The 21,694-nt window shown below is 35.5% G+C and overlaps 1 protein-coding gene across 5 annotated transcripts in view; it reads left to right on the top strand.

Moving 5' to 3' along the window:
* The window catches only part of LOC115210669 (pre-B-cell leukemia transcription factor 1), a 382,335-nt gene that overhangs the window by 312,071 nt on the left and 48,570 nt on the right, over positions 1 to 21,694 (top strand). For 3 of the 5 annotated variants that reach the window (XM_029779353.1, XM_029779334.1, XM_036507002.1), the window contains exon 6: positions 3,907 to 4,040. In XM_029779353.1, coding sequence (XP_029635213.1) covers positions 3,907 to 4,040 — 134 coding nt within the window. Of the gene's footprint in view, positions 1 to 3,906; positions 4,041 to 5,267; positions 5,344 to 21,694 lie in introns of all 5 variants that reach the window. The other 2 variants (XR_005001102.1, XM_029779345.1) reach the window with 2 other exon arrangements.

The raw sequence follows: 21,694 nt of genomic DNA, 5'->3' as shown, positions 1-21,694 counted from the left end.
AACATATTCATACGACACAGAATGTTTTCACCTCAATAGACGGTCATTGATTGGTTGAAATTGCAGAAATTGAAGAAAAAAAACAACAAATATCTTACAAACAATAGAATTTTCTCAATAAAGCCAAGAGAAAAGGACGTTTTATAAACACATTCTACCAGTATACAAAGTTTAAAAGTGTTTTGTTACGTGGAAATTATTTTTAACAACTGCCGTTCAAACGGAAAAGATCCAAAAAAATATGCACGCCCACATTCATATGTGCATGCAGAGTATTGCAACATAAATATTGTATATAGTGTTCACACACACACACACTTGCAATATACAGACATCAATATTAAAGGGGTTGTTGCATTTTTCTGTTTTTACTAAGTGCGATCGTTAAACATGAGACCGAGATGTCCATGCTTTCCTTCCTTCCTCCCTCCTTCCAAGTGCACTTTTGGGGGTTTTGAAACTAAAGAGTTCACCATGCACCTTGCTCACGACATTCTTTCCATGTGATGTTATATTGACTGTTGTTAGTGCTATTTCAGTTCAATTTGGCCTTGTCTACACAGTATCCATGAAAGCTATTTATTTGGCCAAGATGAGCTCAACCTCATTATTTAGCTTGCGGAAGAGATGCAAAGCTGGAGGTATACAGAAACATGGATAAATAAATGTAAAAGCCAGTGGGAGAGGAAGGAGAAAGAAGTAGGGAAAGTAATCAAGAGTAGGAGATGCGGTGCTTATAGTTTGCGTATATGTGCTTGTGTGTATCTACAGTTTTGCTTAATATATTGAAAAGTATAAGTCGAAAATCAATTCTTGTATGTAGGAAATGTCTTAATATATGGCATAGCTTTTGTTGCCAGAGCTAAAAAGGTTTGGGCAAGGCTCATGTTTTGCATCAAGCCATGCTTCTTCAGTGTGTGTGTGTGTGTGTGTGTTATGTGCTCTGTATGAAAGGGAAAATAAAGGAGGAATATTGAATATTGACGAATAAGTAATATATAAATATGTGTGCATGTGTGTATACATATATATGTAGATGTATATATACATATTTGTGTGTGTGTGTACATATATATGTAGATGTATATATACATATTTGTGTGTGTGTGTACATATATATGTAGATGTATATATACATATTTGTGTGTGTGTGTGTGTGTGTAAGAATATGTGTATATATTTATAATATAATTATATGCATTTTGCATTTAGATATCTATACACTTGGTATGTGTGAGTGCATGATATTGGCATGTTATATAGGTGCAAGTGTGGCTGTGTGTTAAGAGGTTTGCTTCCCAACCACATGGTTTTGGGTTCAATCCCACTATGTGGCACCTTGGGTAAGTGTCTTCTATAGTCCCAGGCCAACCAAAGCCTTATGAGTGGATCTGGAAGATGGAAACAAAAAGAAGCCTACCATACATGTGTGTGTGTGTGTGTGTGTATATATATATATATATATATATATATATACATACAACCAAGTTATAGTTCAAAGGACTTTGATTATAGGACTGAGATCAGGTTAGGGTACAGTTTACACAACCTACACACTTACATATAAATGCACATATATTTTTATGTACATACGCACAGGTACCTATATACATGCATATATATATAGGTTGTGTATATAGGTTCAGTTCTATAGTCAAAGTCTTTTGAACTATATCTTGGTTGTTGACACCAAGGATATGTAATGCAATGTATGCCTCCATGTTTTGCATGATGTGTGAGTATTTCAGGAAAATCTTATTGCTGATCTTAACTAGTTCAATTACAATGTAGTCCCTATCCATACAGGGTCTCAAGACAGCTAGACTGACAATAAGGATCAATGTGGATAACAGTTCACACTTTATATCCAATTTTTATTGGCTATTTGCTTCTTTATAAGAATGAGAAATCTTGCTGGAAATGTATGCTGTCTTTACTGTGTCGATTTTTTACTAAACTAAATTTTTTATTTTATTTCAAATTTTGATTGTATTCTTACAATCACAGATAGACTATTTCAAAAATTTTAGTTTTTTCTTTTGTGTACTTTAAAGAAATACAGCAACCAAAATTACCTGAAAGAGTTTAAGTTCTTGAAAAGATTGAATTTCCCAACTTTTTCTTTTTTGTTTTATTTTGTGGTGTGTGTGTGTGTTTTATGGAATTTGAGCCAATGAAAACAAATATTTGTAAAAATTGATAAAACTGATAAAGTTCTTGGTTCGTTTCAAATCAGATAGACAGATTTACCTGCCGATTTCCATATTGTTTTATGAATCAGCACAATATTTTGTCTATCAAGTTCTCCCAAATCTAAATTAGACCATCTTTTGTTGAAAGGGAGTACAATTTGATCTTGACCATATCTAAATAGAAGAAGGCCAATAAATTGTCTCCAGCTTTCATATGACAATGCTAAACATAGAAAATCATACAGGAAAGTCACAGGTGCCTTATTGGTAGTCTTATACACACATACACCATACACTGATATGGCTTAGATTACTATGTTTTCCCATACTGCTGACATCCTGACTCATAGATAATGCTTCTCTTTTTTTTTTTAAGGCCTTGTGGTGTGTTATAAATATTTTGGGTTGGACATAAGATCTTTTTTATATATACATCAAAACTTTCCTGCTTTATGATTAGTATGTTGAAATTGTGTGTATCCTTGTGAACAATGTAGCTAAATATAATGCTGGAATTGTTTAAAGCATATTGGAAGTGTTTTGCGTATGCCACCTGGGTCATAGAGAAAGGCAAAAAATGTCTTCTCATCCATCTATGCTTTAAAAGAATGTGGAACTAATGTTTGCTTGAAAGCATAAGAATTTGTCAGTATCTGAAGAATCCAATGTGTGTTTGTGAAATAGTTATTGTTGTGTGTGAGGAATCTTTACGTGAATTCAAAGGTTTATTTTTTCCTACATTCTAAAACATTTACTTTCTCATTTGCTCTGCGGTCCTAGTATCAGATAGATACTCTTCGCTTCAACTTTAAGAAACTCTCAGTACTACACTTGGGTTATTGTTAGTGCATTTACTGAAAGAACAAATAAGTATTGAGGAGATCCTATTTTGTTTTCACTAGTTATAATATCCTCTGAACATATAAAGATCTCTCTCTCACACACTCACCTGCACTCTCTCTCTCTCACTCACACACACACACATTCACCTGCACTCTCTCTCTCTCTCCTTCCCTCCCTCCCATTGCTGGAGCTAGGAAGTGTTGACATGTTGGAATTCTGGTTTTTTGGTATTAAGCATTTGAAAATACAATCTCTCCTATACACCTGGCTTGAATTTGAATGCCTTTTTTTTTTTGTTTTTGTTTTCCTCTCAACCCCTCACACTTATCAAAGTATTTGATCTTGACTCAGCACTGTGAACAAATAAAACAGTTAGTTTACAGATTGATCTTGCACCCTGATGCAGCCCATCTGTGCAGTACACTATTATAAAATTAGCTCCTCTAATAAAAAAAAAACAACAAAAAACTGGGTAACTTTTTAGTTCTTGTGTATAATGCATACTTTTGATTTCTGAGTTAAAAATTTGGAATAATGTGCACATATACATGAATGTACTACAACCCAATATCTCCAACAGTGAGATTTGCAGGAAATTTGGCTACTGGTTCTTGTTGACCCAGCAACTACATAGAGGCTTCCTCGTTAGTTTGTGAGGTGTAAGAATTGCTTAGTGTGAACATGCAGTTTGTCTCCATAAAGCATCTTCTAAACATAACTGTCAGAAAATTGTTTTACCATTTATCTTGTTTCATACCTTTCGACCTCCCAGACTCACATCATTCTGTGACACTCCACCAGTAACTGGTTTCGCGTCATCACCTCCCCACTCTCTTATAAAAAGAACTGAGTCGTCTTACTTTTTTTTCAGGGGTTTCAGGTTATAATATGGTGGCATCTTCGCAAGCACAACTAGGAGGTCAACAACAGAGCATCTATATGAATTTAAACGGTGATAGTTACCAGGGCAATGAGACATCGGTTGGGGCTAATGTCCAGTCTCAGGTGAGTCCTTCAATTCACATTTTCTAACCACTTTTTTTTATTATTATTTTTCCCTCATTGCCTTATCACATTTACTCTTTATTTATCTCGTTGTTTATCTAATTTGTTTATTTTAATGAGAAAAGTTCATGATAAACTTCACTTCTTACTCTTTGATCCTTTGTAGGTAGACACTGAATGCTCGTTACAGTTTTTAGATGCTGTTACATGTGGCTGTTCACTGTTTTCATCCTTGTTACCTGTGGCTCTTGCTGTTTTGGATGTTGTCACGTAACATAAGACTGTTACTGTTTGAGTGTTGTCATCTGTGGCTATTCCTGTTCTAAGTGTTGTCATATCCATTGTAAGGTTGTTTCGAGTGCTGATGTTACACGTCTGTTACTCTTCAAGACATTGTGTTTGTGTCATTGTTATAGTTCCAAATGCTACCTTATGTTAATAATTCTGTAATGTGTGTGTGTATGTGAGAGAGAATCTGTATACATCAGTGTGTATTCCTTTGTCTTAATTAATGTGTGTTACTGTCGTTGCTATTCCAAATATAGTTTCATATGACTGTAACAAATGTGATTAGCAAAGTAACTTATAAATGTTCTCATAGATGTTTGTGTATATGTTACTCTACTAGTTTTCTGTGTGCAAGTGGAGCAGTTACAGTGTATCTTGTTCTAGTTGATGTTATATGTAGCTTGGCTGTTACATTTGTGTCCTACCAATTCTTGTAAATGTTGATCCAGGTGTGTGACTATTACAGCTAAGTAGCTGTCAACTAGCTGCTGTTTCCATAGTGTTGCTAAGTCACACACACCTACTGTCATCTATTGCTTATACTGTAATATCCACGGCCACATATTGTTGTTACAGTAGCAGGCTAATGTTACATGTAACTGTTGCAAGCAACACACATTATCAGTTATGATTGTTAAAATAGCTGTTAATGTCTGTTACAGTCGAAGTTATTCTATTGCTTGCTGTTAGTTTACATCCTTCTGTGTAGCTTATTACATTACAGCAACGATACATTGTGAAATGTGGCCGGTTACATTTACATATCATATACTGCCATGTGTGGCTGTTTATTTAACTGTCACAGCTGGTGCCCTGTGAAGCTGTCTGTTACAGTCCCTACGATGCTACAGTTTGTTAGAAATGTTTATATAATACTTTGAAACAGTTGCTACCTAGCTAGATATACTAATGTTTACATGAGTGCTGTTGCTTTTCCAGTTGTTTACATAACTGGGTAATTACTCTTACAGATATTTACGTGACTGGGTGTGACCCTTACAGATGTTTTGTTTACGTGAGTGGGTGTTACTTTATACAGCTATCTGCATGAGCCACTCTTCTTCCATTCTACTATCTACAGATGTTGACTGGGATGTCTTTTACCTTTTTTGCTAATGTCACAGCATTTTTTTTGCCATCAAGCTTTCTTTGAACTACTTTCAGTTCTTCAAACTTATTCCTCCCCATGTACTAGTTGCTACAAGTTACTAATTCACCCTTTTTTTTTTTACCTTAATCTACTAACAAATATTTTTTTGAATATTTTATTTTTTTATTTTATATAAAAAAAATTTTTTTTTTAATTATTATTCTGCCCTTTGTTTCTTTTGTTGTTTTCAGTTTGCTTCTTTTTTTTCTTTAAAGCTAGCCTTTGGTGCCTCTGTGTGTGTATGTGTGTATACTATACTATACACTGCATATATGTGTGTATGGTGTTGGTTATGGTAGAAAAGAGGAGGAGGAGGGGGATGAGCTTGAGCTATGAGCAGTGGCTCTTCTTTCATGGACACCTACAATGATCCTTAGAGACATTACAACACTCAGTCATTTCCAGTGTGTGTGTCTTTTAAATGCTTTTACACTGTGGGATAGGTGTGGGGTGAGTAGAGTATATTTATGCCTTATAAATAATTTGTATATTTGTAGTATTTAAATCCTTCCACCCATTCTGTCACAGATGTCTGTTAAAGAGTTAAATATTTTTCCCCTGTGGGGGGAAAAGAAGACATGATGTGATGTTCACCTCTTTCCCCCAAATTATAAGGATCTAAATGTGTTGAAGTGAAGCGAAATAGCTACATCTGGGAATTGAAGCAAGGTCTCAGAGTTGTCTCATCTAGATCTTATCACATTCTGGCATTCATTCACGCTTTCATCAACGTTCATATTTAAATATATAAATGTAGGGATAAATGAATTAGACAGATCAACATATAAAGTACATGAAATACAAAAAAAAATGTATATTTGTATACATATAAAAAGGTCCAACTTATATAGAGTACAAATGTCATTTGTACTCTATGTAAGTTTGACCTTTTTATATGTATTTTTATACATATACATTTTTTTGGATTTCAGGTACTTTATACATTGATCTGTCTAATTCGTTTATCCCTATATTTATTTCTATACCTGCTCTAGTTTAAAACTCTTGAGCACTATAAGTGTATTCTATACAGAGAATATTTGGATCTCATCTACGAACTATATTTAAATATGTATGTTTATGTGCGTCTAGTCTTTTTGCATGCGAGTGTATGTGTATGCTATGCTTCCATACAGCTTCTGCCTACCGTTTTCACTTACAAGGTTTTTGATCAACCCAAGGCAATAGCAGTAGAAGACAAGTGGACCACAGTGAGAATGAACCTAAGATGATGTGGTTGTGAAGCAGACTTCTGAACCGTAAGGCCAGGCGTGCCATATGATTTAGAAAAGAGATTCCATCGGTTACGATGAGAAGGGATCCAGTTGATCTGATTAACAGAACTGCCTGCTCGTGAAGTAATGTGCAAGTGGGTGAGCACTCCAGAGGCACATTCCCTGAATGTAGTTCTCAGGGAGATTCAGCATGACACAGAATGTGACATGGCTGGCCCACTAAATTACAGGTACTACTCATTTTTGCCAGCTGAGTGGAATGGTGCAACATGAAATAAAGTGTCTTGCTCAAGAATACAATGCACCACTGGAAATTGAACTCACGGCCTTACAATCATGAGCTGATTACCGTAACTACTGAGCAATGCGCCTTCGTATAATATATTCATTTTAACATCCTCTTAGTATTTTGACATCTTTTCCATGCTTGCATGGTTTGGACAGATTTTATTAAGGCAGATTTTCTACATTTGGATGTCCTTCCAGTCACCCATCCTAACTTGTTTCAAAGCAAGGTTGTATTTCTCCATAGTAGACCATGTTTTCAGAGAAAATTGGAAATGAACGGCACTGCTTATAAGACAGTGGTACTCATTTACAACTAAAACTTTCTGTCAAAACAAGACATGCACTCACACACACGCACACACACACACACATAGGCAGGCTTCTTTCAGTTACCATCTTCCAAATCCACTCCTGAGGCTTGAGACAGTTTGGCACTATTATAAAAGACATCTGTATACTTTGTCTTCTACCATAATAGAAGGTGCCTGCTCACTCTATAGCACAGTAGAACTGAACCCAAAGCCAAGTGTTAGGGAAGTGAACTTTTTTAACCACACAGTAATTTCTCTGTGCTTAACTTTACTAAATGTGGGAGAGAGGTGGCTTGAACCATGATCATAAAGTCACACAGGTTGATGTCAGTGCTTTATGACACTGTTTCAAAGACTATCTCTTCTCATAAGGTATAGTCTTTCTCCTTTACTTTTGTTGTAAAATGTTGTAAAAATTTTGCCATCTTTTGCTTCTTCCATTGCTGTTTTTGTGTGGATCCTTTAGACTTCCTTTATTCAGTGATGGTTCTGGCAGGGGCTTCAGGTTTCAGACAGTTCAACCTTCAGGGAGTGATCTCTTAACCATACATATACACAAAACATGCATACAAATTTCCCTACTGGGACATATATATATATATATATATATATATATATATATATATATCATCATTTAGCGTCCGTTTTCCATGCTAGCATGGGTTATATATATATATATATATATATATATATATATATATATAATAATAAATATTAGGGAATAAATCCAAACTTACAGGGAAATAATATATATATATATATTAAGCTGAAGACATGCAGACTTCTATTTGCATGTATGTGTATGTATGCATGCGCGCACACACACACTCACTGACATATAGATATAAGAAGTTTGATAATGTTTCTACATTTATTATTATTACTGTTATTTATTTATTAAACCTGTCAGAATTTTTATCCATAACTCATGGATATTTCTGAAATGAAATTATGATTTTCGAAAATTAAAATTAATAAGATTATTGGGAGGGTGGGAATCAAAGAAAAATATTTTTTATATGATGTATGTATGTATGTATGTATGTATGTGTGCAAGTATGTAATGCAGGCATGCATGTTGATGTGTGTGTGTAAATGTGTCTGCACCTTCCTGTGTATGTATATACTGATCTAGATGTCCCATATGTTTATGGGTAATGTGAGCTGCATGTATACCTGATTTATTTTGTATGTGTATGCCCATACATACATCTGTTGACATCTATGTATATGCCACATGGGTTTGTGCCTGTCTGAATGCATGTACATGTATGTACATTTGTGTATTTGAAATTTGATTTAGTGTGTGTCTTTATATATATACACAAACTGACAGACATTTGCATATATCTGTGTGTGTGATGAATATATGAAATACTTAATAATGACTAGCTACACATCACTTATATATATAGTAATATAACATTTACTACAAGCTGAACTGAAACCACAAAAATGAAATACAAAAATGTGCATGTATGTGAAACCCAGAGAAAATTTGTACTAACTTGGTGTACAGCTAATTGGTTGACAAATTTCAACGCTTTCAAAGATTTTAGGGCCACTCTTTCTGATGAAAGTGGGTTTTTTTTTCTTTTTTTTTTCAGCTTATTAGTACAGTTAATTATTGTTCTCTTGATTGGCTTTTAGACTATCAACTCTTAGTGTTTGCATGTTCAGATTTGCTGCAGGTATTTTCTCATGTAGTTTGAATCTGTCTTTAATGAGTACGGGGATCATTGTGAATTATGTGCGGTGCGGGATGCTATGTTTTGAGTAGGGCCTTATAACTTCCAATAATGATGAATAAATAGTCAGCACTCTCGAAAAAGCCTTTCTGTTTTTGTGTCCTGAAGGCAGGGCTACGGGGATCATTGTGAATTATGTGCGGTGTGGAATGTTATGTTTTAAGTAGGGCCCTATGACTTCCAATAATGGTCAATAAATAGTCAGCACTCTCAAAAAAGCCTTTCTGTGTTTGTGTCCTCAAGGCAGGGCTACGGGAATCATTGTGAATTATGTGCAGTGTGGGATGTTATGTTTAAAGTAGGGCCCTATGACTTCCAATAATGGTGAATAAATAGTCAGCTCTCTCAAAAAAGTCTTTCTGTTTTTGTGTCCTCGGGGCAGGGCTCTGTTTGAATCATTAGAATTCACATCTTCTGCCATGGTGTATTCACTTCTTCAGATTTATTAGCATTATCAGCTAACCACCCTTCAGTCACCTAGCAGCATGTAGCTAGAGCAATGTACCAGCTGTTTAGCCAGGTACTGGATACAGAGGGGCAGAGTGGCTATTCAATATTTTGGCTTTCACAAACATTTTGACTTCTCATTATTGTTGCCTGTGCTCTTATTTGGTATTAGTTTTAGTTTACATAGCAATCATTGTAACTAACGTGGGTTAGACATATTACATATGTAATACATTATTTCTCAATCTTTGGTGTACTTCTGTTCTCAAATTGTACTTTTGTGCTCAAATTATATCACTTTTTTTCCCCACTTCAAACCTCTTCCTTTATAAATTATAAAGTATAAATTATGATATGTGCATGTGTGGTTATCTTATTGAATGTTGGCCACTGCTAATGTATATAAACTTGGTTATCCTTATTCTGTTCTCAGTACTTGTCTATTTAAACTTACCTTTCCTTAGTACCTTTATATACATATAACTACTGCTGTCTATATGAATTTGGTTTACATTATGCTATTCTCTTCTTAAATATAAACCTTCTGTTTGTCTATATCAAATTAAATTTGCCTTACACTCTCATCTTATTCATAAAGCCACTCTCTGCATAAACTTAGTTTGCCTTACACTCTCATCTTATTCATAAAGCCACTCTCTGCATAAACTTAGTTTGCCTTATGTGGCTTTGTTAATCATTCTCCATACATCTGTCCATTCTCTTGTCTCACACAAGCAGACACTTTGACCATACTTTTTCTCTCACCTGCTACAATCCTGCTTTATAGAGACTCCACCATTCACTCTACTGATCTCATTGTCTTATTCTTCATATCTTCCTACCAAACATTTTAGCTGACATCAAGTAATAATTTTTGAAAGTTCAACATTACACTCTTAATTTTCTGATTATTTCCAGTTTCATGCCAAAGATACTTAGGTATTAATTATACATACCAATTTGAGACAGAAAAAAAAAAAACGAGAAATTAAACTCATTAGCACTGTTTCTTGTTTTCCATATCTAATGAAGATGTGTGACATGGGCTCATGATCATAAGGTGGCAGGTTTATCACATGGGGCCAAACAATGTGTTGTATCTTTGAGTAAGGCATGTCATTTCAAACTATCCCAGTCTGCTCAAATGTAAAGGAGTACCACCCTAGTACTCATGTGACTTTCTTTCTTGCTCTCCATCTAGTTGTCATATCGTCCATGTTCTGCTGGGTCAAGACTAAGAAGATCAAGAGAGTGTTTATTTCTGTTCACAACTGCAGAGGCCCCTAAAACGATTAGATACCATACTTGCTTATGAATGATGATTAACCCCCTTTTTTTTTTTCTTTTTTTCTTCATTTGAATGATTGGTTCACATGCATTCACAGGATATTCCACTGTTCTAATACCAAGAAAGTGGCTGAATAATAGAGATTTCCTATTGTTGCTACTACTGTTGCGATCTGTCTCATCCATCCCACCTCAGTTTCCAATGCCAATAATGAATTTATCATTAATTTAACCTTTCAGTCTTAGTTCTTTGAATGGCTACTTCTCCTTGTTCTCTCTCTCTCTCTCTCTTTCTCTCTCTCTCTCTCTCTCTCTCTCTCTCTCTCTCTCTCTCTCTTTTTTCATAAACCCTTTGTAGATAGAAGTACGTTATTCCTATTTCTGATAAAACTTTGCTCCATCAACATTCTAAGAGTTCTTTGTATTGAAAAATTGAAGCAAAAAAAAAAAAATAGTTATAAAAACAAACAACAAAAGAAATATGATATATTTAGTAACTTAGATAGATAGTTATTTTAAATATGAGTTGAAAGAAGAATTTACCTTATTTCTCGAAAGCAGAATTTTCTATATAAAAAAAAAAAAAAACCCCCGAACTCTTAACCTTGCATTACAGTTGGAAAGCTGTACTCTCTGCTCCACAAAATTTTCCATACAATTCTCTACTCTTTTCTCATTGTTTTCCAATACAATTCCCCGTCCCCCCCCACTCCACTTCACCTCACCTCACAGTGATTTGTAATATGTTGTATTGTTTCGTATTGTGTTTTATCGTTTGTTCCATTCCTTCCCATTGGAACCACTTAATAAAAACTATAATTTCCATTTTTTTCTCCCTTTCTCCTCTTCCCCTCTTATCACTGCTCTTCCTTTCTCTCCTTTCGTTTTTTTTTTTTTTTCTTTATAAAAAAAAGTCCTTTTTCTTGTTCCTGTTTGCCTTTTGTGCTGTGGTGCTAAAAAAAAAAAAAGAAGAGGTCTTAAAAGAGGGAGATAGAGTTCTTCTTTCACATTGCTACAATGCTTCATATTTTTGACTTACACTCTTAAGTACCGCTTATTCAGTTTTACATTTTTGTGAGGGTGTTTAGGAGGGTGAGGGCGGGAGGCTTAGTTTACTGAAAAGGGGAAACAAAAAAAAGGTAAAAGCCAAACAATAACTAATGACATAGAAAAGTTGGAGTAGTATTTGTGTGCATGTGTGTATTAGTTGCCTCCCTTTTCTACCCCCCCCCCCTTCCCGGGAGTGGGGGGCCAGTCTTCCCCCCCAAACACTATTGTATTCCGAAACAAAGTAAGAATGAAAATAAATGTGGTGTGCCCCTCCTCCATCCTCACACTTATCTGTGAATCATTTCCTTGTTAATTTCTTGTTGCTTAAAAATTATTGTGACCATTATCATCATCATCACTGCCATTATTATTATTATCATTATCATTATTATTATCATTATCATTATTATTATTATTATTTTTGTTTCGTTCTGTTACTTTTATAAAAGATCATTGACTAATGCTTTTGACTTTTCTCTCAATAGATTCCCGCCTCTCCCATCTGCACTTTTTTTTAACTCGTACACATTCAGTCTCTCCTAATGACTTTGTGTCATATCTAATAAAGTTTTGGCCTTCTTGTTTAACTCTCGAAATTTATATTAAAAAGAAAATAAATAAATTGAAAAAAATTCTTCAAAAAAAAAAAAAGAATGATGATGATGATACTAACAGTGGCAAAGAATGAAAATTTGATGAAGGAGTAGTGCACAATCTTGGCTGCATAGTTTGATTTTCCCCCTCTCCTTCATTTTCTTCTCCTTCACTCCTCCTCGTACCCCATCCACACACATTGGATAATTTCTAAATTGAACATAATACTTTGATTTCAATGATGGGAAACTGAAGTTAGATGCAGTCATCATTTCTTGTTTCAGACTGGAAATTAATAAAAGATTACCATTATAGTTGAGTTATAAGCAATTTATTATTATTATCATTATTATTATTATTATTATTATTAAGGTGGCGAGCTGGCAGAATTGTTAGCATGCCGGGTAAAATGTTTTGCGGTACTTTGCTTATGTCTTCTGAGTTCAAATTCTGCCACGGTTGACTTTACTTTTCATCCTTTTGGGGGTCAATAAATTAAGTGCCAGTAAAACACTGGATCTGATGTAATCAACTAGTCCCCTCCCAAGAAATTTCAGGTCTTGTACCTATAGTAGAAAGGTTGATGGGCAGAAGCATTTGCGTGCTGGACAAAATGCTAAGTGGTAGTTCGCCCGTCGCTACATTCTGAGCTCAAATTCCGCTGAGATCAACTTTGCCTTTCATCCTTGCATGATCAATAAGTTAAGTACCAGTTGAATACTGGGGTCGATGTAATCAACTTAACTCCTCCCCCAAAATTTCAGGCTTTAGTAGAAAAGATTATTATTATTATTATGCATAGTGGTATTGAGGGACTCTTTGGGGTTTGAATTAATGTAACAAAAGCAAAGTTTAGAGGAAATATTAGCAATTTTTCATACTTTCTAGGTGTAAGCAAATAGGAAATAATAGTTGGTATCCAAAGACAAAAGTCATGCTACATGATGTAGTATAAAGCTGCTAGTCAGGTACTTGGGTCAATATAATCGTTTTGCTCCTCCTCTCAGAATTCCTGGCATTGTACCAAAATTAGAATGAATTAAAGTTGAAACTATAGATTTAAGCTTTGGAGGTTAACCCTTTAGCATTTAAACTGGCCATTTCCAGCCCAAATATTCTGCCTGTTTTATGTTGAAACTGGACAGCACCTGCTTCTCACACCTATCCTACAATGTCATTCTAAAAATAAACTAGCACATTATCAAAATCTCAAAACTACAAGATAATGCATGATTAATTCAAATTAATGTGAATAAATAAGCACATTTGACAGAATAATCCAAATGCTAAAGGATTAAAGTCTACTCTCACTTTTTCCTTTTATCTTTGTCATCTTTCTTCTTCTTGAATTTCATTGTTTTTCTTCTTTCCCCATATTTTTTTCAGTCTTCCTTTCATTTCTTAATTGACCACCCATTCCCTTTTTTCCACCCACTCTCTTTCTTGTCTTGCTTGTGGTTGAACCCTAAGTCAGCCCTAACTGAATAGAGCTATGATCATCTTTTTTTTTTTTTTGTTTTTTATAGAAACATAAGTGTAACTAGGACTACATTATTCAGTGTCTTTATTTAAGAAATTAGGTTGTGTTTCAAAAGAAATTTAGTTGCTATTTCTAGCAGATCCAGTAATACTTTCCCTCCTGTTGAGACTCCCCTCATCTTGTTCTAGTTAAATGTTCCATATCTCTTCATCTTACCAAGACAAACTTGGCCTAATGATATAATTAATAATCAACTCAACAGTCAACTAGTAACCATTCCATGAATATGAAATGTCCTATTTACTCAGTAGTATCCTCATCAAGTTTCAAATTCAGTAAAACTTGTATACTATTGTTGTTATAAAATTCCTGGTCAGCTTTTATCAAGCAGAACTATGTTCAGCCATGAAAATCCATTCTATTTTCTATACGCTGGAAACAAAGGACTGAATGATCCAACATATCTTTTTCTAAGACAGTAGTATTTGAAGGAAGTTTAGCTGCTACTTCTAGTGGGTCAGGTGTCCTTATATGATAATCTTTATTAGTCTAGTTGGAACTTGTTTCCATACACCATACAAGCATATTCAAATTTGTGAACTTTATATTGAAAGGTTGGACCTAAGTCATTTGGTAAATGCTTGGTTCCATTGCTACAGTCTCCAACCTTTTCTTTTGCACCACAGAATAATTTCATGCACGATAATTTTTTATGGACTTGAGCAAAACACAATAAAGTGAAAAATATATAATTTAATTATTACATGTGTGTGTGTGTCGCATAATTATATATAAAGCAGAATCACCCGACAGGCTATGATAATCAATAAAATATACAAATATAATTTTAAAATTTATTTGTCCAATGTGGTCTGGTGCTGGTCTGTGGCCTAGGGGTAAATGACCTCTGTTCTATTAGATTGCTAAGTAGTTGGAAAAACATTTCTGTTGCTGGTAATTTTAGGGACTTTTTCTCGCCATAGAAAGCTTAAAATAAATTCATGTACAAGGAAGCAGTATTGAAGATGAACGTGTGTGTGTGTGTGTACGTGCACACACACACACAGACACGCACACACCACAATTTTCAATAAAACACGAGAAATGATCTATGACACGAAGTAGGCCTAAATAGTTTGTCATCAGTACAGACATTGACGAAGTCTTGCAATTCCTGCTTGTCCCCTAGCAACTCTCCAGTAAATTAATATCAGCATTGCAAGATTACAAATATTCACGGCAGGGAGGGCAGCATAACACTTTTCGATGGTGGCAGTGGCAGCTATGTTGTTGTTATTTATATTTGGCTTTCTCCTGCCACTCTTCTACACTTCTTGCTTATGCGTTGTGTCCCTGTTCTGCTTCTTGTCTGTACCACTGCCACCCTACCTAATCTAATATAGGAAACGCAGACTAGTAGAATTAATTGGATCAGTCTTTTCCCATCACCACCATAATCTCTCTGTCTCTCTCATCCATTCACACGCGTCCTCACTCATATTTCTGCATGAGTATGTATGTGTATGGGTGTGTGTGTGTTAGTAAGAAATGTCTGTATAATTGTATATGTGTATTTATATATATATATATATATATATATATATACACACACATATATGCATACACATCAGTATACAATTATACAGACATTTCTTACTAACATTTATATATGCATAAACATATATAATATAGACACACATGTATATATGTATGCACATACATATGTAAATATGTGTGTGTATTTATATAAACACATGCAAGTGTGTCTATGTGTGTACATATATATGCATATACTAGTGTGTGTATGACATGCATATACTAGTGTGTGTATGACAACAAGCACACAACTCTTTTTCCAAAATATAAAAAAATGGATTAACTCTAGAGTCCATTCCCTGGAGGGAATTTCTCCTTTGGGTAATCTTTTGACTAAGTGGAATTGATGTTTTTTTTATGTTTGTAAATATGTATGATGAAGTTTCTCTCCCCTATCTTATTGCCAAGGGTCCATAGCCCACAACCCTACATACTAGGCTCAACGTACCCTAACCCTTTTGTTTGCTTTTGTTTTTATGAGTACCAAAGTAAACCATAATTCTTGGTATTAATTATTATTTTTTTGCCTTGAAGAAACGCTTTGAACTACCTCAAATAAAATACTCTTAGCTATTCCATTTCATTCACATCATCATCATCATATAATGTCCATTTTCCCTGCTGGCATGGGTTGGCCAGTTCAGCAGGGGCTGGTTAGCCAGAGGCCTGTACTAAGTTCTACTGTTTGCTTTAGCATGGTTTTTCTAAAGCTTGTTCTTACTAACACCAACCACTCTACAGTGTGTATGGGGTGCTTTTTACATGGTACTGGCACTAGTAAGCTTGCCAATCAACTCAGAAGACTATCCCACTCAACTGAGGTGGCGGTGGGTAGTAGTGAGGGATGTGGTTTTATGCCAGGTGATGAGATGATAGGGAAACGGAAACAGGTGTGTTGCTGTATGAGGGATACATAGTTTCTCTGTTTATTATAATATCAATATAAAAAGTTACTGGTAGCATACTTATGTCAATAAGACAGCCTTTGTTCTTAACTAGCATGAAATGCTAGATAAATTTCTCTCAAATCACTCCTTATAATCTTTGAAGCAAAAATGGAAGGGTGCAGTTTCTATTATATAGAATAGACATAATGGCCATGGCTGGAATATTGTTGATCATAAATCTGTTCAATTAAGCTTGATCCTGAACTAAACATTAACAACAATAACCACAACCACTTTTAAGCATGTGTGTGTGTGTGTTTAGCCAAAAAATGCAACAGAGTTCTGAGTAAAAAGGAATATACACAGTAGGTACAGTCATGGATGTGTGGGTTAGTAGCTTACTTTGCAAGCTCATAATTTCAAGTTCAGTTCCCTTACATGACACCTTGGGGAAGTATCTCTTCTATTATAGCCCAGGCCAAACAATGCCTTGTGAGTGAATTTGGTGGATGGAAACTGTATAGAACTCCATTGTGAGTATGTATAAATATGTGTGTGTTTGGGTGTTTGTGTATGTCCTTCCTACCGCTTGCCAACAAGTGTTGGTTTGTTTACATCCACATAACTTGGTGGTTCTGCAAAAGACACAAAATAAGTACCAGAGTTACATATATATTCTTATGAATGTTCATGTACATTTTAGAGGGGCAGAAGAGAATATCATCATCATCGTCATTTAATGTCCGCTTTCTATGCTGGCATGGGTTGGACAGTTTGACTGAGGGCTGGCAAGCCAGAAGGCTGCACAAGGCTCCAATCCAATCTGGCAATGTTTCCACAGCTGGATGCCCTTCCTAATGCCAACCACTCCAAGAGTGTAGTGGGTGCTTTTTACATGCCATTGGCATGATGGCCAGTCAAGCAGTACTGGCATCGACCACACTTGAATGGTGCTTTTTACATGCCACCAGCATGGGAGGCAGTACTGGCAGCAACCATGCTCGAATGGTGCTTTTTACGTGCCACTGACATGGGACCAGTCAGCTCACACTGGCATCGACCACGCTCAAATGGTGCTTTTTACATGCCATTGGCATGGGTGCCAACCTGGTGGTACTGTCATCAACCACAACAGTGACTTCCCTTGCCTCAACATGTCTTCATAAGCGTTGTTTATTGCCCAACGATTGAAGGGTACTCTTAGATGTGCTGGTTATGCAAGCTGGTTTCTCAAGCACAGCATATCTCCAAAGGTCTCAGACACTTGTTATTGCCTCCATGAGGCCCAATGTTTGAAGGTCATGCTTCACCACCTCATCCCATGTCTTCCTGGGTTTACCTCTTCCACAGGTTCTTTCCGCTGTTAGAGTGTGACATTTCTTCACATAGCTGTCCTCATCCATATAGCTTCACATAGCTGTCCCAACACATGACCATACCAGTGCATACGCATGTCCTTACCAGTCACGGCCTGAGTTTCACTGCCATGTGGCATGGTTGCTTGCACACATGCGTCATAGAGTATGTATATTGCAGGAATTAAAGTACATGTTTATTGAATAAAGTACAAGTATAAATATGCATGAATGAAAGATACTGTTTAAATTTATATAAATGTGAAGAAAAATCTGGGTGAAATGAAAGAAAGAACAGAGGTTTAAATGAAGTTAGTAACCATTAAGGGAAGGAAAAAGTAATGTTTTTTTTTTTTAAATTTATATTTTTTAATGGAAAATCTATAAAAATGTAAAAATATGAGTGCATAGGTTAGTTGAGCAGTGGAGGGGAGATTACTCATAAGTGTTATATTAAAACTATTTAAATTCTTCAGTGTGGGGAACGCAAAATATAAAAATTCCTAAGATTGCAGCAAAAAGCCACTACCTTCTATGGTTCTTACATTCGCTTTTATTTTTTTATTTTATTTATTTGTTATTATGTATACACTGGTTATATGATCAACTAATAAGATCTTTTTTGTTTCAATATGATCCAATGAAATCTTGTCTTGACTGTCAAATGTTTCCACTGTTTTCTTTTAAGAATCTGTTATCTTGTTCAACTTTTCATTGCAATCTGCAGATTGGAAGCAAAACACTTTTTAGTAACCTTTCATAAAATTTCAGCTTGTAGTAAATTATTATACTTGTCCACTGTCATCAACACACACACACACACATACACACACACACACACACACATACACACACACACACACACACACACACACACACACACACACACACGTCTCCTATTTGGCAGGAGTTGAACCCCATGCTTGTTACTGGTCAGTTATGCATGCTAACCATTTTACTACCTTGATCACTCACTCACTCTCTCTCTCTCCCACTTCAAGAAGAAAAATAATCATATATAGGCACAGGTGTGGCTGTTTGGTAAGAAGCTTGCTTCCCAACCACCTGGTTCTGTGTTCAGTCCCACTGCATGGCACCCTGGGCAGGTGTTTTCTACTATAGCCTTGGGCCAATCAAAGCCTTGTGAGTGGATATGGGAGACAAAAGCTGAAAGAAGACCATTGTGTATATATGTGTGTGTTTGTGTGTGTGCATGCGTGCGTGTATGTATGTGAGTGTGTGTATATATTTGTGTGTCCGTGTTTGTCCCCACACCATCGCTTGACAGCCAATTTTGGTGTGCTTACATCCCCATAACTTAGTGGTTTGGCAAAGGAGACCGTTAGAATAAGTACTAGGCTTACAAAGAATAAGTCCTGGGGTCAATTTGTTCGACTTAAAGGCGATGGTCTAGCATGTCTGCAGTCAAATGACTGAAACAAGTAAAAGAAATAACAGAATAAGCTCTCTCACAGCAGCACTTTATGCTGTAAGGAACTCTATGGAGAACTGATTGGTATAAGGATTTCTAAGAAGATGCCCTCCTCATGCAAATGTTTTGGCTTTTAACTCTGTACACTAAAAGGGAACTTGAGGGCCATGTATAGGTCATGTGTCCTACTATATTTTGTGCTGCTGTCTGCATTGCAACTCTCCTGGATGCTTTAGGTACCCCAGAGCTAAGATATCTGTAGGGTACCTCAAGATTAGGCTATATTCTCTCTCTGTCTCTCTCTCTTCAATTCATTTCAATTTTGTTTTCTTTTTCCATTATCTTGTCCACTACATATAATCTCTTACTTACCCAAACTCATTACTAACATTTCTATAGATATCTCTTTAATTCGATGATAGTTAAAGTTAGACAAACTTTATCATTCCATACACTGGACTACTAACAAAATTGAACTACTAACTTTACTAATGCAGTTAATCCATGCTCCCTCCTGCATGAAATAGTTTGTGCATTCTGCTCTTCTACTAACAACCTCAAGAATTCAGTGATAGGTGGCATGTCTTAGGAGTGCCACCAAAGTCTTCATCATCATTTATCTTGGATAAATTATCCTAATGAATTTCATAAATCTAATCCACCTTCCTGTTTAATGGCATCACCAAGCCCTTTGCTTACTTTAGTCAAATTCACTCAAATACAAACATTTTGAACCAGGTTTCCTGTCTCTGTAGAACTTAACATCTTAATACATTGCTCCCTACTGCAGCAACTTTCCTTCAGTTATTTCACCCTTGGTCTTAGAGGCCCTGTGAAGGGTCATGTATATTGCTTTTCTTTCTCTAAATCTTAGTAAAATGGAAGCTAGACATTGAACAATCCAGCACTGCAAGTTAACTGATCATGTCAGTATTATATTATTACTGACCAGGATTGTTTCTGATCTGCAACACACACACACACACAGCTACTCAGATTCACCCATTAAGAGTTAAGTGTCTTGGTCATAGTTTGCAACACAGCATAATGTTATTGACTGGATAGAAAATTACCAGTCTCCCTGCTGGTTGTCCAATACAGAGTTAAATCGAGCTTTTTGTAGATTATTGTTCTCCTTATACTTGGTTCTCATTCATTTATAGTCTTTTTGGGTGGATCCAACTTTGATTATTATTAAATATTCTGGTTATCTGTTCATCCTTAAGGGCAGTTGTTGCAAATTTGTAGCGATGGTTATAGTAATACCTGTAGTGGTTGTATTAGTTACTATTTGTTCAGAGATTCTCTTTATCTATTCTTTGTCCCTGCTTTTATACTTGTTGGTCATTTTTACTAGTGTCAGTGAAATCTGTTTAATTTCTTTTTAATGTATATTTATAGGGAAAAAAATCCAACACCAAGCTTCAGACTCATAACTGAGGAAGTTATAAGTAAATGTGTTTGGATTGCATTTTCTTTGTCTTACTTTAAAAAAAACTTTTTATTTTGTTCTTAAGAAGTCTTAAAAGTGACCACTTCAGAAACAGGCCATACTACTTCATTTGAAACCTATGGTGTTCTCTTGTATTCAGTTTTGTAAAACTCTTTCTTGAAATAATTATACCATCCCCTGTAGTCCCTTGATTATTTCCTTTGTCATTTTGTCATCAATGAAACCATTCTAATATTTCTTCTTAATTCAGTTTTTCTTGCTAATATGAGTAATTTCTTTTTTTTTTGTTTTTATTCAAAATGTAGGTATTTTCAAACTTGGATATTTCTGCTGTCGTATTCTTTTTTACAGCTACATACTTTCCATGCTCTTCATTTCTCACAGTCAATGCAGTTTAAACGCAGCACCATTTTTCTTCTTGTCTCCTTAAAAGCATACAGAACTTAAATTACCTTGTCTAACAAGCACAACACAATGGCTCTAGTAACATTAACCCTTTAGTATTCAGATTACACTGTCAGATGTAATGCTTATTCAAAATGTAGGTATTTTCAAACTTGGATATTTTCTGAACTACTCGTGTGTTATTTCAGTGGTATCATAGTTTATTTTTAGAATCACATTGTATGGTAGGTGTAAGAGGCCGGATCTATCTGCTTTGAACATAAAGCAAGAAGAATATTTGCAATAGATATGGCTGCTTTAATACTAAAGGGTTAAACTTATTGCACTTATGTTTCACTACATCATCATCATCATACGTTCGTTTTCCGTGCTAGTACGGGTTGGATGGTTCGACCGGGGTCTGGTAAGCCAGGAGGCTGCACCAGGCTCCAGTCTGATCTGGCAGTGTTTCTACAGCTGGATGCCCTTCCTAACTCCAACCACTCCATGAGTGTAGTGGGTGCTTTTTACATGCCACCGGCACAGAAGTCAGTCAAGCTGGCTATTTATTATATTTCTTTAACACATGTATGTTATGTCTGGGGAGAGTCATTTTCTTTTTGTGCCTTATAATTTAACACACACACTGGTAAAATTTCCACTTATTTT

Source organism: Octopus sinensis, linkage group LG1 (assembly GCF_006345805.1).
Source record: "Octopus sinensis linkage group LG1, ASM634580v1, whole genome shotgun sequence".
NCBI lineage: Eukaryota > Metazoa > Mollusca > Cephalopoda > Octopoda > Octopodidae > Octopus > Octopus sinensis.
Note: the sequence above shows the minus strand (reverse complement) of the source record. Positions and strands in the feature narration are given on the sequence as shown.